The sequence below is a fragment of the Callorhinchus milii genome, unplaced genomic scaffold (assembly GCF_018977255.1).
Source record: "Callorhinchus milii isolate IMCB2004 unplaced genomic scaffold, IMCB_Cmil_1.0 Scaffold1, whole genome shotgun sequence".
Classification (NCBI taxonomy): domain Eukaryota; kingdom Metazoa; phylum Chordata; class Chondrichthyes; order Chimaeriformes; family Callorhinchidae; genus Callorhinchus; species Callorhinchus milii.
The window spans coordinates 84,483,750-84,502,676 of NW_024704742.1; the positions used below are offsets into that span (position 1 = coordinate 84,483,750).

An 18,927-nucleotide genomic window follows, 5' to 3' on the forward strand; every position below is an offset into this window, starting at 1 on the left:
TGAATCCTCAACACACCCTGCTAAAACTGCAGCAACCTGCATATATCTAAGACTTGCTGCCCATTGGAACCGTGACTCAATACCCTAAGTTGAGAAGGCCTCAGACACTGAGACTGATAATGAAAATCGTGTTTTGCATGGTTTAAATGGCAGCTGTAATTGCTGTTCTCAACAGTATAAACAGTAATGACAGACCCACCAATATTGGCAAGGCAGAAAATTTACATTTTCACACAACACATCCACGTCACTCAAATGCTCAGAAAAGAAGTCCCAAAAAATCTAGGATACTAGTTACAATGTGACTCGTATAATTTTATGTTGCTGAACTACTTCAGTTAGACATCAGCTCTGCAATATGCCAGGCTCATTCTGCTGGTCATCAAAATTAGAAGGGAGAGATCACGCACAACAGTGACCTGCAAAGGGTTATGAATTGAGCGAGAGGAGATACTCAAGAGTACCACTGACTGGACACAGCAAGGTGAGACAGCTTTACCTCACAAGGTAAGAGCAGGGAGTCTCCAATCATGTGGATTTACTGTGGCTTTTATTTGATGTGAATGGACAGGCACACTTTAAATGCTGTTTAAAGAATAGTTTAAACAAATTATTTGAGAGACTAAATATCAAGTCAACTGTATAGTTATGAGGTATTATGGCAGCACATGACAGCTGTTTAATGCTTCATATACCATGGTTTATCAGTCATTTAGTACATAATCTCATGCTGAAGGAGATATGTGATAATTATCTATTTTACAGTTAACTGGCTGTACCCATTGCAGCTTCGCTTGCAACCAAAGGATCCAATATGGAATGTAGATTGACACACAGACAGACATTTTGTCTTTATTAGTAGAGATAGATTATTGTTATATAAAACTATATACATAAGGACAGGGGGAGAGGCTAAACTCCAGAGGGGTTGGGGGCTGGACCTTCTACAGTACCACCCCCTGGTTGTGGTAGCTGTCAGATGGAGAGAGGTCAGGCTGAGCTGTGACTTCAGGACCTCAAACGGTCTAAGCTGGAATTCCAGTGCAATGGTGGGGCAGGCAAGGCGGGGAACGTGAAACAGGCCGGAGCCCGCTGAGCAAAGGGAGTGGGAGGGATGATAGGGGCGGATAAGAGATCGCAGAGGTAGTAGGAGGCGAGGCCATGAAGGGCTTTGAAAGTGAAGACCAGGATCTTGAACTGTATCCTCTGTGTGATGGGAAGCCAGTGAAGTCGGGCGAGGATGGGGGTGAGAGGGTCCCAAAATAAAATTAGTCCCTCACTTGGTTGTTTGTAGGACATTCCTTTGTGCAAATTAGTTGTTGCGCTTGTCTGCAAAATGCAGTCTCTGCAATTCATAATAAATTCTGTGTAGTGCTTGAGGCGTGCTCGCGATGTGAAAAGCACTTTATTGAACCAAGGATTCATTTTGTGGGACATTGCTGTGCCCTATTGGCTGCCGCCAATATATACGGTCAATTCACTTTACAGTCTATTCTGTGAAGCGCTTTAAGACGTCGAGAAGACGTGAAGAGCGCTATATCAAATGCAAGGATTATTATTATTATTATTATTATTATAAAGGGCGCCTAATTTGCAGTTATTGTCCTGTGTGACCAGCTTCTGTTTGCCTGAAGGAGTGAGGTTTGTGAGTCCTGATTAATGATCCTTCTTGTCAATGGTTGCCACTCAATCCCCCAGTGTGGGAGAAGCAAAAGAGCTGAGGGTGTTGCTGCAAATTGGGTTCAATTTGTATGAACCAACACATTTTACATGTTTGTTATGAAACCTCAAGCAGCTTCACTCTTCAGTGAAAGATTTGAAATCACGAGGATAACAGACATCAGACAAGTCATGGGATAATTGAGTATTTAGGAGAATTTATTGGCTTGGAAAGGATTAGTGTGGAAAGGCGATCAGTTATTTAGTGCAGTTATTTAATAAAATCAGTTCAGGGTTACTTTTGCGGGAAGATTTTTTTAAAAAAAAAAAAAAAAGATTTGCAAACTTCTGGACTTTTATGGTTCGATTTTTTTTTAAATTAGAACATTTCTAGACTTTCATCATAAAAAGATTGTTGTTGAAAAGAAAATAAGAACAGCAAACTCCTGGACTTTAATGGTAAGATTGAAAATAAAATGAGCAAATCTCCAGACTTTTACGGTAAAACTGTTATTTTCTTCTAAACAAAAAGCAAAATGAAATGAGCAAACTTCGGACTTTTATCATTAAGATTTAAAAAGAATAGAAGCCAACAAAACTTCCAGACTTTAATAGTAAGTTTTTTGTTAACATTAAGATTAGCAAAACCTTCGATCGTTTATGGTAAGTTTTGATATTTTTTTTTAAAAAACCCACAAATGTCTGGATTTATTCTGCAAATTTTTTTTTAAAAAAATTCACAAAAATCTGGATTTTGAGGCCAAAAAGGTTTAAAATAAAAATAATGAATGTGACTTTGGGGTTTATCTGTGTTGTTGTTGTTGTTGTTGGTGTAGATGCTGCTGCCTGCGGCTGCCCGGCGGGGGCTGCTGCTGCTGGTGGTGCTGGTGGAGGGGGTCAGAGCCCAGTTCCCCCGAGAGTGTGCGGGGCTGGAGGTGCTGCAGAGTGGCCAGTGCTGCCCGGCCCTCACCGCGGAGCCCGGGGACCGCTGCGGCTCCAGCCTGGGGCGCGGCTCGTGCGCCGACCTGCGGGCTGACCCCGCGCCGCACGGACCCCAGTATCCGCACGACGGGGAGGATGACCGCGAGCGCTGGCCGCTGCGCTTCTTCAACCGCACGTGCCGCTGCGCGGCCAACTACCAGGGCTACAAGTGCGGCCAGTGCCGCTTCGGCTGGGCGGGCGCTGACTGCCAGCAGCCGGTGCTGAGGGTGCGCAGGGACGTGCTGAGCCTGAGCACCAGCCAGAGGGCGAGGCTGGTACGAGCCCTGCACCTGGCCAAGACCACCCCCCACCCCGACATGGTGGTCGCCACCCGACACTACGCCGACATCCTGGGCAGCGACGGCCGCAGCCCGCAGTTCGACAACGTCTCCATCTACAACCTGTTCGTGTGGACGCACTACTACTCCGTGAGCAGGACCTACCTGGGCGATGGGCGCAGCTTCGGGGGCGTGGACTTCTCACATGAGGGTCCCGCCTTCCTCACCTGGCACCGCTTCCACCTGCTGCAGCTGGAGAGAGACATGCAGGTGGGAGGGGAGGGGAGGCTACAGTTACTACACTTTACAGTAAATCTTCTGAATCCCTTGGAGACGTAGCTAACAGAATATGGGTTTAACAACAACAACAAATGATATTTCTATCGCGCCTTTCACATCAGGAGGACGTCCCCAGGCCCTGAAGCTTCAAGCACCCGAGCAGGGGCCTGGGATCAGTAGGGGTAGGAGGGTGACTGAATGCACGGTTGAAGAGGAGGGTCTTGAGACAGGCCTTGAAGAAGGCAAGGGAGGGGGCGAGGTGGAGGGACTGTGGGATGGAGTTCCAGAGGGTGGGAGCAGAAAGGCTGAAGGCCCGACTGCCAATGGTGGGTTGGGCCGGGCGGGGCGGGGGACACAGAGCAGGCCAAAGTCCGCTGAGCAGATGGAGAGGACAGGTCAGTATGGAGTTTGCAAGTCACAGAGGAATGGAGGAGGAAGGCCGTGGAGGGCTTTGAAAGCAAGGAGGAGGATGTATTGAGTCGAGGCAGAGAAAATTATTGTGTGTGTGTATGTGTATATATATATATATATATCAAACAACTGCTTGTTGGTAAATTTCCTTCATCTCTCATATATCACAAATTGATACATAATCCATTACTGCTTTTAAAGAGGGGATTTGACAAATATTTGAAAAGATATAAGGTAACAGTGTGGTTAAAAAAGCAAGGGAGTGGGACTAGATTAGTATATACCTCTTACAGTGCCGGACATAAACACAATGGACCAGTTGTGCTATAAAATTCTCTATTCGATTAAATTTTACTGCTTCTCTCTACAATACAGGTAATGCTGCAGGATCCCTTGTTTACACTTCCATACTGGAACTTTGCCACTGGAGGCAACACCTGTGATGTCTGCACAGATGATCTAATGGGAGCCAGAAGCAATTTTGACTCTGTGCTTATAAGTCCTAACTCTGTCTTTTCTGAATGGCGTAATCTCTGTGAAAGTATAGAAGACTATAACACCTTGGGAACTATCTGCAATGGTAACCACTTTATTATTAAGCATGCATAATAGCTCTTTAATACCTCTCATCGTGTTGAAAGATATCATGCGACATAAATGTAATAATAATAATAATAATAATCCTTGCATTTGATATATCGCTTTTCACGTCGGGAGGACGTCCCAAAGCGCTTCACAGAACACACTGTAAAGTGAATTGACTGTATATTTGTGGGCGAACGCGGCAGCCAATTGCGCACAGCAATGTTCCACAAACAGTCATATGGATTGAAAATGACCAATTTTTTTATTGGTTTTGGTTTTGGAGGGATTATTATTAGGCTCTGTGTGGAGTAAGGAAACTTGCCCAAGGTTTCGCCCTCTGCCTGGAATTGAACTCAGGTCTCTCGCTTGCAAAGCGAGTGCTCTAACCACTGAGCTACAGGACTCCACAAATGTATCACCTTTGATACAATAATCAAATAGAAAGCTTTGCCCGTTTCTGATAATCAGCCTTACATAATCATACTGTCAGCACCGAAAACCATATCGCAGGATTTATTCTGAAGTATAGTAATTATTTTGTAGACAAATGCTGCAGCCAATTTGAACGCAGCAATGTGCCACAAACAACCATGATGTGAATAATCGATTTTAATATGAGGGATTGTTGGCAAGGACAAATTCCCATTTCTTTTTTAAATAGTTGTCACGGGATCTTTAATGTCCACCTGAACAGGCAGACTGGATGATCGATGAAACTGCCTGTTGGCAAAGTTGCCACTCGCTGGACAACTTCCTATGTTCGTGGACAGGAAACTAGATAGTGGAGGCAAGCCAGGGTCAGAGATGTGAATATGACCACCTGAGCCAGGCTGACACCCTAATCAGTGGAAAAGAATGGACCATTATATCGAACAAACTACCAGTTCTTTGCTATTCTAATGCATCGTGAAATTGCACTGGTCGAACTTTAAGCTGCTCCGTCAGTGACACAGTGCTTCAGCATAACAGTGGTCTGTTTAGTCTGGGAGTACTATAGATCAGCTTATTGAAAACTGCCCTAAATGCTGCATGCTGTTACTCTGCACAGGTACTGAGGGAGGTCCTATCCAAAGGAATCCTGGTGGGAATGTTGCCCGGCCAGCCGTTCAACGACTTCCCTCACCTGAGGATGTGGCACAGTGTTTAGATGTATCGCCGTATGACACACCACCTTTCTTTTCCAACTCATCGGATAGCTTTCGAAACACTGTTGAAGGTAAGTATGCTTACAATAAATGTCTATGTGAATAATGGAGATTTAATTTAGAATGGGCACAGCATTCTGATAATGTAGTTTCTTTAGACTACATACAGTAATGTTCTACATCACAAGAGAAACTCTTTCAAGGCTTCACTCTTTATGGATTGAATTATGTGGGCTCTTAGTTAGCTTTTAAAATTAGTATCCCCACACCCCTTAAAACCCATATTTCCCTTTATAAAATTCCCAATCGCTTCTGTCTATACAGCCTTCTGTCTCAAAAGGATATCAGAAAATCAATCTTGTGAACAAATCAATTCTGACCTCTCAGCAGCCTCATAATAATTATAATCCTTGCATTTGATATGGCACCTTATCACGTCGTTAAGACATCTCGAAGTGCTTCACAAAATATACTGTAAAGTGAATTAGCTGCACATTCATATTGTGTTCCACAGAGCACTGTCCACTAGTGTCTCTTATAATCTACAATCTGGTTAATCAGCAGCTTTATGCAATGCTTATGTGAAAAAAAATCATGCAGCGTTTATCTATACTGTATATACTGAATTTTCCACACATCTCCAACAATGGATGTGAGGGGTATTTTGATCATCAGCCTTATTGATTATTTTTCCTGGGTACTGTTCATTTTGCTTGTTCTGTTTCTGGAATAATTTTGTTGGTTTAGAGAATGGACTTATCCCCTGGAAATTGATATTGATTAAGTTTCATAACTTAAGGATAGTTTGTCCTTTGTGCCTGTTGTTCCTCTTTGTTTTCAGTTAACCCCCAGTTTCAGATTTTAACAGGATTTGTTAAGTTCCTTGCATTTTTTTAATTCTGTATAAATACAAAGGGATTGAGGAAATCTTTTCAGTTGATTCCAAATTTAATGCCAAGTACTTCCAAATATACTACACTTATGATATCATGTCTCAAATTACTCATATACTGTATCCCAACATATTATTTCTTGAAAGGAATATATCTAATTTGTATTTGAATGAATCAAAACTTTCTGCTTCCACCGTCTCCCTAGAGTGCATGTTCCATAGATTTACCACTCACTCACTGGAATAGTGTTTCCACAGATTAGTCTTGAATTTACTTACCCCCCACTTCAATCGGAGGGGTGTTCTCTGGGTTCTACTGTTCTGGACAAGATGAAACAGCTTGCCATGGTCTACATTATCCAGTCCCTTTAGAATTTTAAAACCAGCAATCATATCACTTCTCAATCTCCTCTTTTCCAGCATGGACATGCCCAGTTTATTGAATCACTCCTCATAATCCAGTCTCTCCATCCACTGAATCATTCTGGTTGCCCTCCTCTGAATCCTCTCAATCGCTGCAATATCCTTTTTGCACTGTGGAGACCAGAACTGTACACAGTATTCCAAGTACGATCACACTGATGATTTGTAGATCACTTACATAAAAAAGGAGACATGAAGCAAATAGTTTTCTATGAGCCTTGCCTTTGTGTTGTATGTCTGTTTATAGCCTCTCTCACTCAATTGCAGGCTATAATGATCCTGCCGGAAAGTATGACCCAGCTGTTCGTAGCTTACATAACCTGGCTCACTTATTCCTGAATGGAACTGGAGGACAAACCCACTTGTCTCCAAATGATCCAATCTTTGTCTTACTGCATACCTTTACTGACGCAATCTTTGATGAATGGCTGAAGAGAAGTCAAGCAGGTAACACAGCAAGCTTGTCTTCAAATTAGCAGTTTGCTAATGCAGTTTTGTTGCTAGCAGCATGTGTGAGAAGTACATCTTGAATATATTTACAAGCATGTGCAGTCAACTTTCAACCACTACACCCCAAAACTTTGGAACTCTCTCCCTCAATCCCTCCACCTTATCCCTCCTTCCCCATATTCAGATCACCCCCGAAGATCTTCCTATTACGTTCACCTCTTCCCTTTCCCCAGGCTCGGCATCAGGCTCTGCAACTCTTAAGCACTTGGGGACACTACCCTGCGTGAAGAGCGCTATATAAATGCAGGTTGTGGTTGATGTAATTGTAATCTATACTACCACCGCCACCATCTCTGGCTTTATACTTTCTATGCAATGAATACGTAGAAGAAAGGCTATTGAGTGTATCTTAAAATATGTATTTCTGCCTCTCCATTCATGTTCATATACCACTTATGATATACTTATGACATTCCTCTATAGGAGTTTTGATACTTTACAGAAGATTTAATTTACTGGCTGTCTTAATGACTAGATGTAATACTGTTGTTAAGACTTTGTAATGTTATCCTGATTATCTCCTGATGATAATAAAACCTGCTTAAATTACTTTTAACCCCCTCTTTCAGATGCATCCGTCTTTCCATTTGAAAACGCTCCAATAGGCCATAACCGAGGTTACAACATTGTCCCCTTTTGGCCTCCTATTACCAATGCTGAAATGTTTAAGCCTGCAGCTGAAAACTTTGGATATACCTATGAAGTTCAATGGCCAAGTAAGTTCACTCTAAATGTTTTCATACTCCCTTTGGGGAAACAAAAAGTGAGCATCGAGTCTATAGCACTTTCAGCTGGATTGGCTCCATCCATTGATGGATTGAAACTTATATTAAATAAAGTATGTGTGGAAGAAGAGCAGCTTGGAGGACTTGAACTGTTTAAGATTCATTCGACCTGTGCCATTCATAGCTTGCCCTATTCATTGGAACACCCGAGAGCTAGTGCACAAGAGAACAAGGATGATCCCTACTTTTAAGAAATAAGCTATCAACAATGGTTATAATAATAATCCTTGCATTTGATATAGTGCTTTTTACGTCTTCTAGACGTCTCAAAGTGCTTCACAGAATATACTGTAAAGTGAATTGACCATATATTTGTGGGCGAAATGCGGCAGCCAATTAAGGACAGCAGTGTCCCAAAACAGTCGTGGATTGAAAATGACCAATTTGTTATTGTTTTTTGGAGGGATTATTATCAGATGTGTAGAGTAAGGAAACTTGCCCAAGGTTTCGCTCTGCCTGGAATTGAACCCAGGTGTCTCGCTTGCAAGGCGAGTGCTCTAACCACTGAGCTACAGCGCTCCACAATATTACAAGGGCTCTTTAGTCAAAGGAGATGTTTTAGAGGAGACTTAAAGAGTATACGACATTTGAAATTGGATTGAGAATGTAAACACAGAACAATACTTTAGTATTCATCAATGCAGGGGACACAGGTTGGGTTGCAAAGTGGAATTTCAGTTCAGGCACCAGGATAGGAAGCATTTCTTCTATTTAAAAAGAACAAATTACCAGAAAGGGGATTGAGGCCCAAATGCTGTGATAGGAGGATGGTAAGATGGGTATTCTGAAAAAATGAAATCAAATGGGTCAAATGGCCTTCTTCATCCAAACCGTTCTTGTGAACCTTTCTAGTCTGGTGTCTGATTGCTGAATGGAATATTTCCACCTCTACCCATGCCACTGATCAGGCAAGCAGCTTTCTCTCTATCCTTTGCTAATGAAGCCTAGTAAGCTGGCTTCTAGAAAGTAGGCCAAAGTAGTATGCATTAAATTGCTGCCTTTTCTCTCCAATAACTTTTTTCGCTCCCAAAGTCCTGACATAGTTCTAAATTCCCCCAAAAGAATGCAGTGAATTCATCGTATATTTTGTGAAGGCTTTGAGATGTCACAACGATGTAATAAGGTCCTATATCAAATGTAAGGATTATTATTTTTATTATGAAAATTCATTCTAGTGAATTGCACCAAGCTATTTTTATATACATGAATGCACTATTTACCACGATAAATTTGAAGGATCAGAGTGTTGAACCTGAAGTTTGCATTCAGATTTTACATTGGATAATCTCTCATAGCCTGAATGCTGATTTGACTCCTAAGAGAACTAAGCCCAATTATATTTGCTGTAAACTGGTACCATTTATCAAATGCTAAATTAATCATTCGTAAAGTGATGGTGAGAAGATTGTCACTCCTCTCTCTCTCTCTCTGTAGATGGCAGCCTCTCACAACTGCAACTGATAACAGTGGGGATTGTAGCAGCTTTGGTATTGGTTGCTATCGTATTTACTATCTCTGCAGTAGCCATGCGCAACAGAAGACGAAAACGGGCTAAAAATGAGCTGTACCAACCTCTCTTAGTGGATCAGCATCATCAGTACTCGTCTCATTATGAAGCAGCACCAAAAGTCCAAAATGGGGCACAGTCTGCTATCTAAAGCACTTCACAAACCTGTCATCCTTTACATATGTGCCTGTAAGTGATGGTGTAATAAAGCAGTGTGGAGTCTTGTGCTTTGTGCTTAGTAAGATTGTAAGTAATGTAATTGCATGAGTCACTTGGAACTAAATTATAAAGTGTTGAGCTAGATTGCCTTTTAGGTTGTTAATTGTAACTGATTTGCTTTCAATAGTGTTTCAAAATAAGTGAAATAGCCACTGGGGACATAACAGATAAAATGAACTATAGTGCATGTATTCCATCCTTGTAGTTACCATATAAGGTTTACAGAACAAAATCATTTAGCTCATGTCTGGGCTGTTGTTAATTCCCGCACTCTGGCCATCTGCAGTTACAAATTTCCCTGCAGCTTATAATGTTGTTGTTTTCTCTTTAGCATTAATCTAATTCCTTTCAAGTCTTGCTTAGAATCTGTTTCATCAGCTGGTTGTGTCACAGATTGTGCATTTTAACAACGTGTGCGCGTGTGTATACAAAAAAGTAATATTGTGTAGCTCTCTGACCTCCTCATTCCCCAGTCCAGCACCTGGCACCTCTGCTCAACTGGCACCGGCCTCCTGCTTGTCCCTCGCACCATTGGAGGTCGTGCATTCAGCCACTACGCAGCGAAACTCTGGAACACTCTCCCTCAATTCCTCCATCTTGTCACCTCTCTCCGTTTTTCTGGAACCTTTTGACCGTGATTACAGTCACCTCCCCCTCCCGCTCGGAGTCAGGTTCCGTCACTGTTAAGCGCTCTGAGACACTACCCTGGGTGGAGGGCGCTATATCAGTATAAGTTGTTGTTATTGAACTTTGAAAAGATGAGGTACAGTTAACAACTTGCAAAGTCATTTTGAAAATTCTGCTGACATGCTAAGATTCAAAGCCTCACCCCATAAATGTAATTCCAATAGGCATATTGTATGTATAGATGACAAGACTGATTGGTGGATAGAAATATAAATGAAGACGTGAGATAAATGCATAATCTTTGCAGTTGATAAGCGACATATAATCTTTAATGTCTCCAAAACATATACAGTAAACTCCTGATAACTCATTACTCCAAGGAAAAAATGCTCAGCAAATAGTTATCAATAATAAAAAAATTAAATTTGTATAGCACCTTTCACGGTGGGAGGATGGCCCAAGGCGCTGGACAGACAGAGTTCTGGACCCGAGGGGTGGGGGAGGGTGGAGGGCAAGGGGAGCGAAGAGGGTCTTGAGGTGGTCTTGAAGATGGCAAGTGAGGGGGCGAGACGGAGGGACTGTGGGATGGAGTTCCAGAGGGTGGGTGCAGAGTGGCGGAAGGCCCGCCCGCCAATAGTGGGGCAAGCGAGGCGGGGGACGTGAAGTAGGCCGGAGCCCGCTGAGCGGAAGGAGCGAACAGGGTGGTAGGGGGTTAGGAGGTCGGAGAGATAGGGGGGAGCAAGACCATGGTGGGCTTTGAAGGTGAGGACCAGGATCTTGAACTGTATCCTCTGTGTGATGGAAAACCAGTGGAGTTGGGCGAGGATGGGGGTGATAGGGTCGCAGAGCCTAGTGCGGGAGAGGACACAGGCTGCAGAGTTCTGGATGATCTGCAGCCTGTGGAGGGAGGGGTTGGGGAGTTATCCAGAGCAGCAAGTTAGGCAGACAACAAGGGGTGGCGTGACTGGTGCGGATTCTCGGTGAAGGTTCAGCATACATGCTCAGATGCATCGCAGAGGTCTCTGGACTATTGGAAGGCTGTGCCATAGCCTCCTCTCCTGTCACAGGATAGGGTTGGAGTCGGGACCCACTTTGGTTCTTTAAGTGCACGTTTTTGGCTAACATGGGAGTGCTGCATTATTTGGAGGTGCCATCATTCCGTTGAGACATGAAATCAAGATCCCATTAGTGTGCAAGTGCACATCAACGGCACTATTTGAAAAGAGAAGGGCGTTTCTCCCAATGTCCTGACCAATAAATCCTTCAGATTAGTTGCTTATTCATATCATGCCTATTTGTGGGGCATTCCTGCTGCAAATTGGCTGCCAAGTCTGCCTATATACAGTCACTACTTTTGACAGCGATTACTGTGAAGCACTTTGAGACATTAATGATTGTAGGTGCCATATCAAATGCAAGGATTAATCTGTCTTCGTTTCTTTCCATCAGCTAATCTACCTATTGTCAATATATTATGATACTTGGAAGCACCGTTGCAACATTTTTGGGGTGGAGAGAGTTTAACATGATAATTATCACTGCTTTTTTAAAAATAAATCATCCTGCTCCATTTTACAGTCTTCCCATTGCTCACTCCCGTAAACTGCATTATGTGAATGAAAGCTTTGTGCCCGCCAAATTCCACATCAGTTTTCTGTTGGCCTGATTGTGCTAATCCAAGTCCAACCTTAATAGCAAATGCTCACCTTGGCTCAAACAGCAGAAAATCCACCCATATAATCACTTCTGACCTTTAATGTTCGCAAAGTACAAATACAAAATTATGCAATGTTGCCAACATGGGAAATTTATCTGAATTAGCTTCACATATTTCTTGTTAAGTCTGAATGACCATAGTGTTTTTTTAAGTTACTGAAGAAAAATGAAAGTTAATATGAAAATTACCATTTCTTTGGAGCAAATGTTTCTCTGTGATATTAAAAGCAAGGATTACTAGTAGTTGGTGTAATATGAATGGATAGAAATGATCATTAGCCACTGGAGGTCCTCATATCACCAGTCTGTCAGCCCACTTCTCTGATGCAGTTCCTGGAGGTTTCAAAGAGCTGAAAGCTGGAATGAAATACTGTTATAGGGCCTGCGCACCAACAGTCTGTCTGTGGCACATGAAATTCCACCGATGGCTTCACATCAAGACGTTTGCCAATGTGTAAACCACATTAAAGGCTTACTTTGGGATTTCTCCACCAGCTGATCAACATCAGCAGAGGCTGAGAGATCCACTTTTGCTCCTGGCCTTTTTCAATGATTCTGCAACTGTTTTGGGTAGGCAAAGATCCCCCTTAAAAAAAACTTCTAAAGGCTGTTTGTGTAAGTGCGAGATCCTGAGGTCATCATGATAATGGCAAGTCAGCACAGCCACCGATCTCGAAGTATAGCATAGCCGCCCTAACCTATCACTTAAGAATATCCAAACTAGACTGAGAGTTCCATGTATGTATACTATTTACACATGGACATTTTGTTATGTCTGAAATGGAATGTGCACTTTCCCAGGATGGATACACCCTGCTTACTTAATTTCAGAGAGTATTAGGAACAGTTTGGTGAGAGTCAAGACTTGGGGACCCCAAAGTGTGCATTTGGATATCCCTAGATTTCAACCAGCTAAAAACACACAGCTTGCCATTCAGATTACTGTTTGGCAAGCTTTCCTGCTGCTTGTCCAGCTCAGACCACCCTATGTATAGGCGTTGGCTTGCAGGAGCTGAGTGGGGAAAACCAGGAGTCAAAATTCCTGCTCTGTCTGGCCCTCTATAACCTGACAGATACTTGTAAGTGGACATTTTAAAAAAGCTGTTTGCTGGAGATCTCATGTATTATAAATAGTAAATTCTGGATATTCAGACAGAGTAATCAACGTCTTATAAAAGAAAGGAAGTGCGAGCTTCATTGAAATTATTATTACAACTGATGGAGGGCAAGTGAATGAACCACTGATCAGTTATTACATATCGCTGGAAGAGGTGCTGAAGATTATTAGGCATGCTCTCAATGGCAATCCATGCAGTTTTAGTAGGTTAAATTCCAGCAGTATCTCAAAGTATACTCTGGGATCCCGAAACCTTGGCTTTCATCAACCTTTGCCTCATATCATCTGAAATTGGGTAAGCAGGGTGCATCCCTGTCGGGATAAAGTGTACTTTCCTTGCCAGAAATAGGAACATTCCCACGTGTAGGTGGCACAGCTATGTGGAACTCTCAATCGGGTTTGGATACACTTAAGCATGGTGACGGGTTTCTACATGTATCTGACAGGCTGATCGAAAACAAATATCCAATTTAGAAAGGCCAAAGGGTTGCTGGCTGCAGAATGACTGGTGTGGGAAATAGATACTGTAATACCTCACTGATGTAATAGAGAATGTTTTGAGCTCTAAGCTAAGGGTACAGGACTTGGTCAGAGCAGAGAGTTTTTCTCTGCACTTTGTCATGCTTCACCTGATTTGGGAGTCCCCGAAGGGTGAAGAGTTTCTTGCTAGTACTAACAGCCGTTATGTAGATGCACGTAAAATTGATGAAAAGTAATCATTTCAAGAAATACTCGATCAAAAGCTGGGAACCCTGCATCCAAGAAAACTGTAAGGAAACACTAGGATCTATTGCTGATACTGCAAAATTCCATTTGCCCAAATTTTTAAGATTGTTAGAAATTATAAAAAGATTGTTTATTTTCCATGGATGATATTTCAGTCAGGCGTTTGAAATACTAGGTTTTAAAACTATTGCAAATACAATATTGCTTGTAGGAATTAACCAAGGGGGAACAAGGGTGTATTTTAAGGGTGTTTTGAGACATTCACGAATGACAACCTTTTTCTAACTGTCAGCATTTATAAATTGGTAAATCCAACATAAGAATAAATATTGTGATTGTCAGTTAACCAAAGGAATAATGCTAATTGTTATTCAAATAGTAGTGCAAGACTGTCACCCATTTGTTCTTTCTAGGATGTTTTGTTTTTTTGACTCCTTACTCTTGATGAGCTTACTGTTGAAGGATTTAGTTTAGGCAGAGTTACAATATTTATAATGTATTTACAACACAAATATCATATTTCCCAGCATTAAAATATGGCTTGTTTTCTTGGAGCCCTTGGTATATTTTCATAGAAATTTCAGCACGGAGGTGGGGAGGGTGGTCATTCGACTCATCTTCATTGTGTTGTGTTAACTCTCCAATGGATTAATCATTGCAGCTAAATATTGTTTTAGGAACTCTAGATTGGCACTGCTAATCTGTCCCAGAATGATGCAAGGTGGCAAGAGTATTGACTGAGATTCCTCGGTAGTGTTCTCTCGTAGTCTGTCACCTCTTAAATCCATAGTCATTGAGTGGATGTCTAAACCACAAGAAACATCTGTTGCAGATTGATCTGTTTCATCAAGGATGTTGGCTCTTCTAAATAATAATAATAATTATCCTTGCAATTGATATAGCACCTTATCACGTCATCGCAACATCTCAAAGTGCTTCAAAGAATATACAGCAAAGTGTAATCCATGCGTTTGTCTCCTGCTGATTCAATTTTTCAAATCCCTTCTATTTCAAATCCCTCCCCAGCTCCACCATGCATAAGATCCAGCTAATCCAAAATTCCATATATTCACCCGCACTAAAGTCTGTACCCCCATCACACCAGTTCTAACCAGGCTCCACTGGCTCCTCATCACCGAAAGCATCAATTTCAAGATCCTGAATTTTTTTTTCAAATCCCTTCATGCCCTGACATTGCCTTACCTCTCCAACCTGCTTACCCCCCAACCCACAACCCTCTGCCTCTGTTCGACTAGCTCCAGCCTTCTGCATGTCCCTTGTGTCCTCCGTTCCACGCCAGTGGCCACGCTTTCAGCCATTATGTCTTGAAACTCTGGAACACCCTCCACCTTGTCCCTTCCTTCCCCATCTTCAGATCGCGCCTTAAGATCTTCCTCTTCATCCATGCCTACGGTCACCTCCCCCCAGCTCAGCATTGTGTTCCGCCACTGCCAAGCACTCTGGGACGCTATCCTGCGTGAGGCGTGCTATACAAATGCAAATTTTTGTTGTGTGACTGTATTTTAAATATTTACTATAATACTTTAATATAATACTATTCTAATAACTTAAATTTGTGTATTATATTAAAGGCTGAGGTTTGATTGTGATATGTCCAGTGTCCCAGGATAGAGATGGCTATCTGGAGAAGTGTTCTCACCCCCAAGTGTTATCTCTGCTGGAACACAATGGAGGTAGTAGTTATTGGCAGAGATGTTCCTTATGAACACTTAGGCTGCTCGTTCTCACATATGAAGAACATGCCATTTCCCCAAGGTCCCAGAGAGGAACCAGTGACCGTCAACCACTGCCTGGCTTAAATCAGCACCTTTGGGAGTAAAAGCAGTGTAGGGAAACTGCCTGTTATCTAGTAATCTAAAAGGAGAGATGTAGTGGTGGGCCAACTTCTGGCAACAGCTATATTCTTTAATAAGGTTATTGTTCGCTCACAAAACAATATACCCTGTGAGTACTCTTGATTTGAAAGAAGGTATACCAAATGCAAAGCTTATTATTATTATTATTATTATTATTATAAACGAGGGAATTAAGAGGTTTTTGTATAATCTGTACTGTAATATGATGATCAAACACATTTGCTTATAGTCAATTACAGGCTATGCTAAATGCATTCTTAAAGACAAAATGAGCTATACCTGAAATCTGAAGAGGGCGCTGTCATCATCATCACCAGGGGCAGAGTTGAAGAGAGCCACGTATCATTGTTTGTTGCAATGCTGCCATGTGCAGGTAATGCAATGCAGCTTTTTTGCAATAGGTTTATCATGTTGAGTGTTTGGCAAACAAACTAAGGTTTCCTAGGCTAGGTTTTTGTTTTAAGTTTTTTTTATTTTATTGATTCTCAGAACTATATGACGATTACACTGGCCCCGTGTTGTAGATTGCTCAGCAGGCTCCCTTTCATACATGTACACTCACACATCCTGGTCTCATAGACTGATAGGAGCTGATGTGACAGGAAACATCACTGAATACTCACAGTAATTGAGACTGAGGCCGTACGTTTATTTTAAAAGGAAATTAGACAGCTGCTTGAAAAAGAATAATATTAAAGGATTTGGAGAACAAGCAAGAGTGGGATTAGATTGTGTGGTTTATGTGGAGAAAAACATTTGATGTGCCAAATGGCCTATTTCATTACTGTAACATTCTAACATTGAAGCGCTTTGAGATATTTCGAAGCCATGATAAGGCACTATATCAAATGCAAGGATTATTATTATTATTATTCTACTATGATCCTTCATTTATAGTGTCAAGATCACAATCAGGAATCAATTGTGACTTCTTAATGATCTTAATCTGATACAGTGCCTCATCATTGTCAAAATGTCTCTCGAAGCGCTTCACAAGATTTTACTGCAAAGTGTAATGACTGTGTAATTTACAGGCAGACAGCAATGTCCCACAAACAGCCATGAAGTGAATAACCAATTTTATCTGGAGGATTGTTGGCTAGGACACCGGGAGAAACCCCCTTCTTTTTTCACACAGTGGCTTGGGATCTTTAACGTCCACCTGAACAACCACAGACAGGACCTCAGTTTAATGTCTTACTCAAAAAACAGTCCACTGACAATGCAGCTCTTTTCCAGCACTGCAATGCACTGCCAGCCAACACCATGAGATCAAAGTCCAACTCAGAGGCAAGAGTGTACAACTGAGCCAGACTGATACCCAAGCCAGGAGGGATTTGGAGTCCCGCCAATGACTTGGATCTTTTTCCTGCAGCATGAATCATCATCTTCAGCAGAGGTGGGGAGGGAAAATTCTGAGATCACTAAAGGATTATATGTGCCAGGATCTGCAAAAGATGAACAAATCACATCACACATTATTGAGATGTTGGGTGTTAAAATTGCTGGCGCTGTTTTAGTGTTTCTCACACTGAAGTAGTTGAGCACAAAAAAATGAAGTCACAACATGGGCTTTAGGCTGTCTACCAGAGGGCACTGAGTGAGTGACGTGAATGATTCAGGTTGTTAATATCTGGATAGTAATAAAGATAAAGATTGGCTCAGTGAGAGGAGACACACCAAACCTAAATACAATCACACGCTGAGTTCAAAGGACACGGTGTGAACTTCATCCAGCCCTAATTTAACACATTAGATATTCATTATCCCATTATCCACCCTGGGATTCCTCTGCTTAAAAACACTAATAACTTGCATTTATGTAGCTTGTCTTATGCAGGGTAATGTCTGAAGCATTGTTCAGCAGCAGGGTTGGACGGCAAGCAAGGGAGGAAGATGGGAGGTTACCATAGGCGTGGTCAAAGAGGTAGGTCTTAAGATGGGATAAAAAAGACAAAGAAGGGAGGAGGCCTTTTTCAATAACTATTTCATCATTCCAGGTCACATTGTGGTAAACCTCTCTGTACTGCCTCTGGCAGTGTTTGGTAATGGAATGTTGGAAACGAGTCAACTCTCCGTAGGGATCTCGGTAGTCTGGTACCTGTGGGTTTGCAGTATTCCAGGGCACTACTGGCACTACTAATGACAGCCCAGCCAGCCTGACTCATGAGTAGGAAATGGAAGGGCAGAACAGTCACTGGGGCAGTGACGCTTCCCACTCGGCTCCCGCAAGCTAAAGCCCTAACGGATAGGGTGGTCCTAGCTAGACAAGCAGCGGAAAAGCTTACCATACAGTGCTCTCAATGGCAAGCTGTGTAGCTTTAGCTGTTTGGACTCCAGCAGTACCTCAATGCAAACTCTGGGATCCCCAAGCAATGGCTCAAGCCAACCTGTACTTGATACTCTCTGGAATTAGGTAAACTAGACGTGGGGAGAGAATTTGCATTCCGTTTCCACAGGGATATTTCCATGTGTAGGTGGCATACATATGTGGAATTCTCAGTTTGATACGGATGCTCTTAAGCATGCTGATGGGTTTCCAAATATCAGACACACGGCTAACAAAATCAATAAGTAATTGTACAAGTCAAGGAGTCACACAGAACGATTGACTATAGGGTTAACAATACAGGACAGATAATAATAATAATCTTTGCATTTGATATTGCACCTGATCATGACATTAAAATGGCTTAAAGCACTTCACAGGATATACTGTAAAATGGAGTGACTGTGATGAAACCACCCTGTAAACATCCCAGCTAACATGAAAGAAGGTCAGTGCTGAATAGTGGAAAATTTACCCTCTGCGTTTTTCATGCTGATTATTGCAAACCTGTCAAGTGCCATTGGTGTGGTGTGCAGTGAAACGCACTCGCTTTTGGTTGAAAGATCAAACCAATTTTGATGCTCTGCAATCGGAGTGAGAGTGAACCAGAAATAAAAGTAGCTCCGGGTGTGGGCGGTGGGGACGGGTTGGGTTATGTGGCTCATTTAATTCTGATCAAGCAGCTGTTGCCTGCCAGGCTGGATCCAGTCTGCCATGCAAATATACAGTCTATTCTGTGAAGCGCTTTGGGACGTCTAGAAGACGTGAAAAGCGCTATATCAAATGCAAGGATTATTATTATTATTATATGACAGCGTTAAGGTGCGGAACGTGTCGCAAATATTGAGGCGAGGGTGCAGA

At 42.2% G+C, this 18,927-nt stretch overlaps 1 protein-coding gene across 1 annotated transcript; it reads left to right on the forward strand.

Annotated features, from left to right (window-relative positions):
* Positions 1–2,495: 2,495 nt before the first annotated feature.
* Positions 2,496–9,606, forward strand: tyrp1b (tyrosinase-related protein 1b). The gene is made up of 6 exons (XM_007906524.2): positions 2,496–3,188; positions 3,984–4,188; positions 5,242–5,409; positions 6,921–7,100; positions 7,733–7,879; positions 9,383–9,606. The coding sequence occupies exons 1-6, from the start codon at positions 2,496–2,498 to the stop codon at positions 9,604–9,606; spliced, it is 1,617 nt and encodes a 538-aa protein (XP_007904715.2).
* Positions 9,607–18,927: the final 9,321 nt, after the last annotated feature.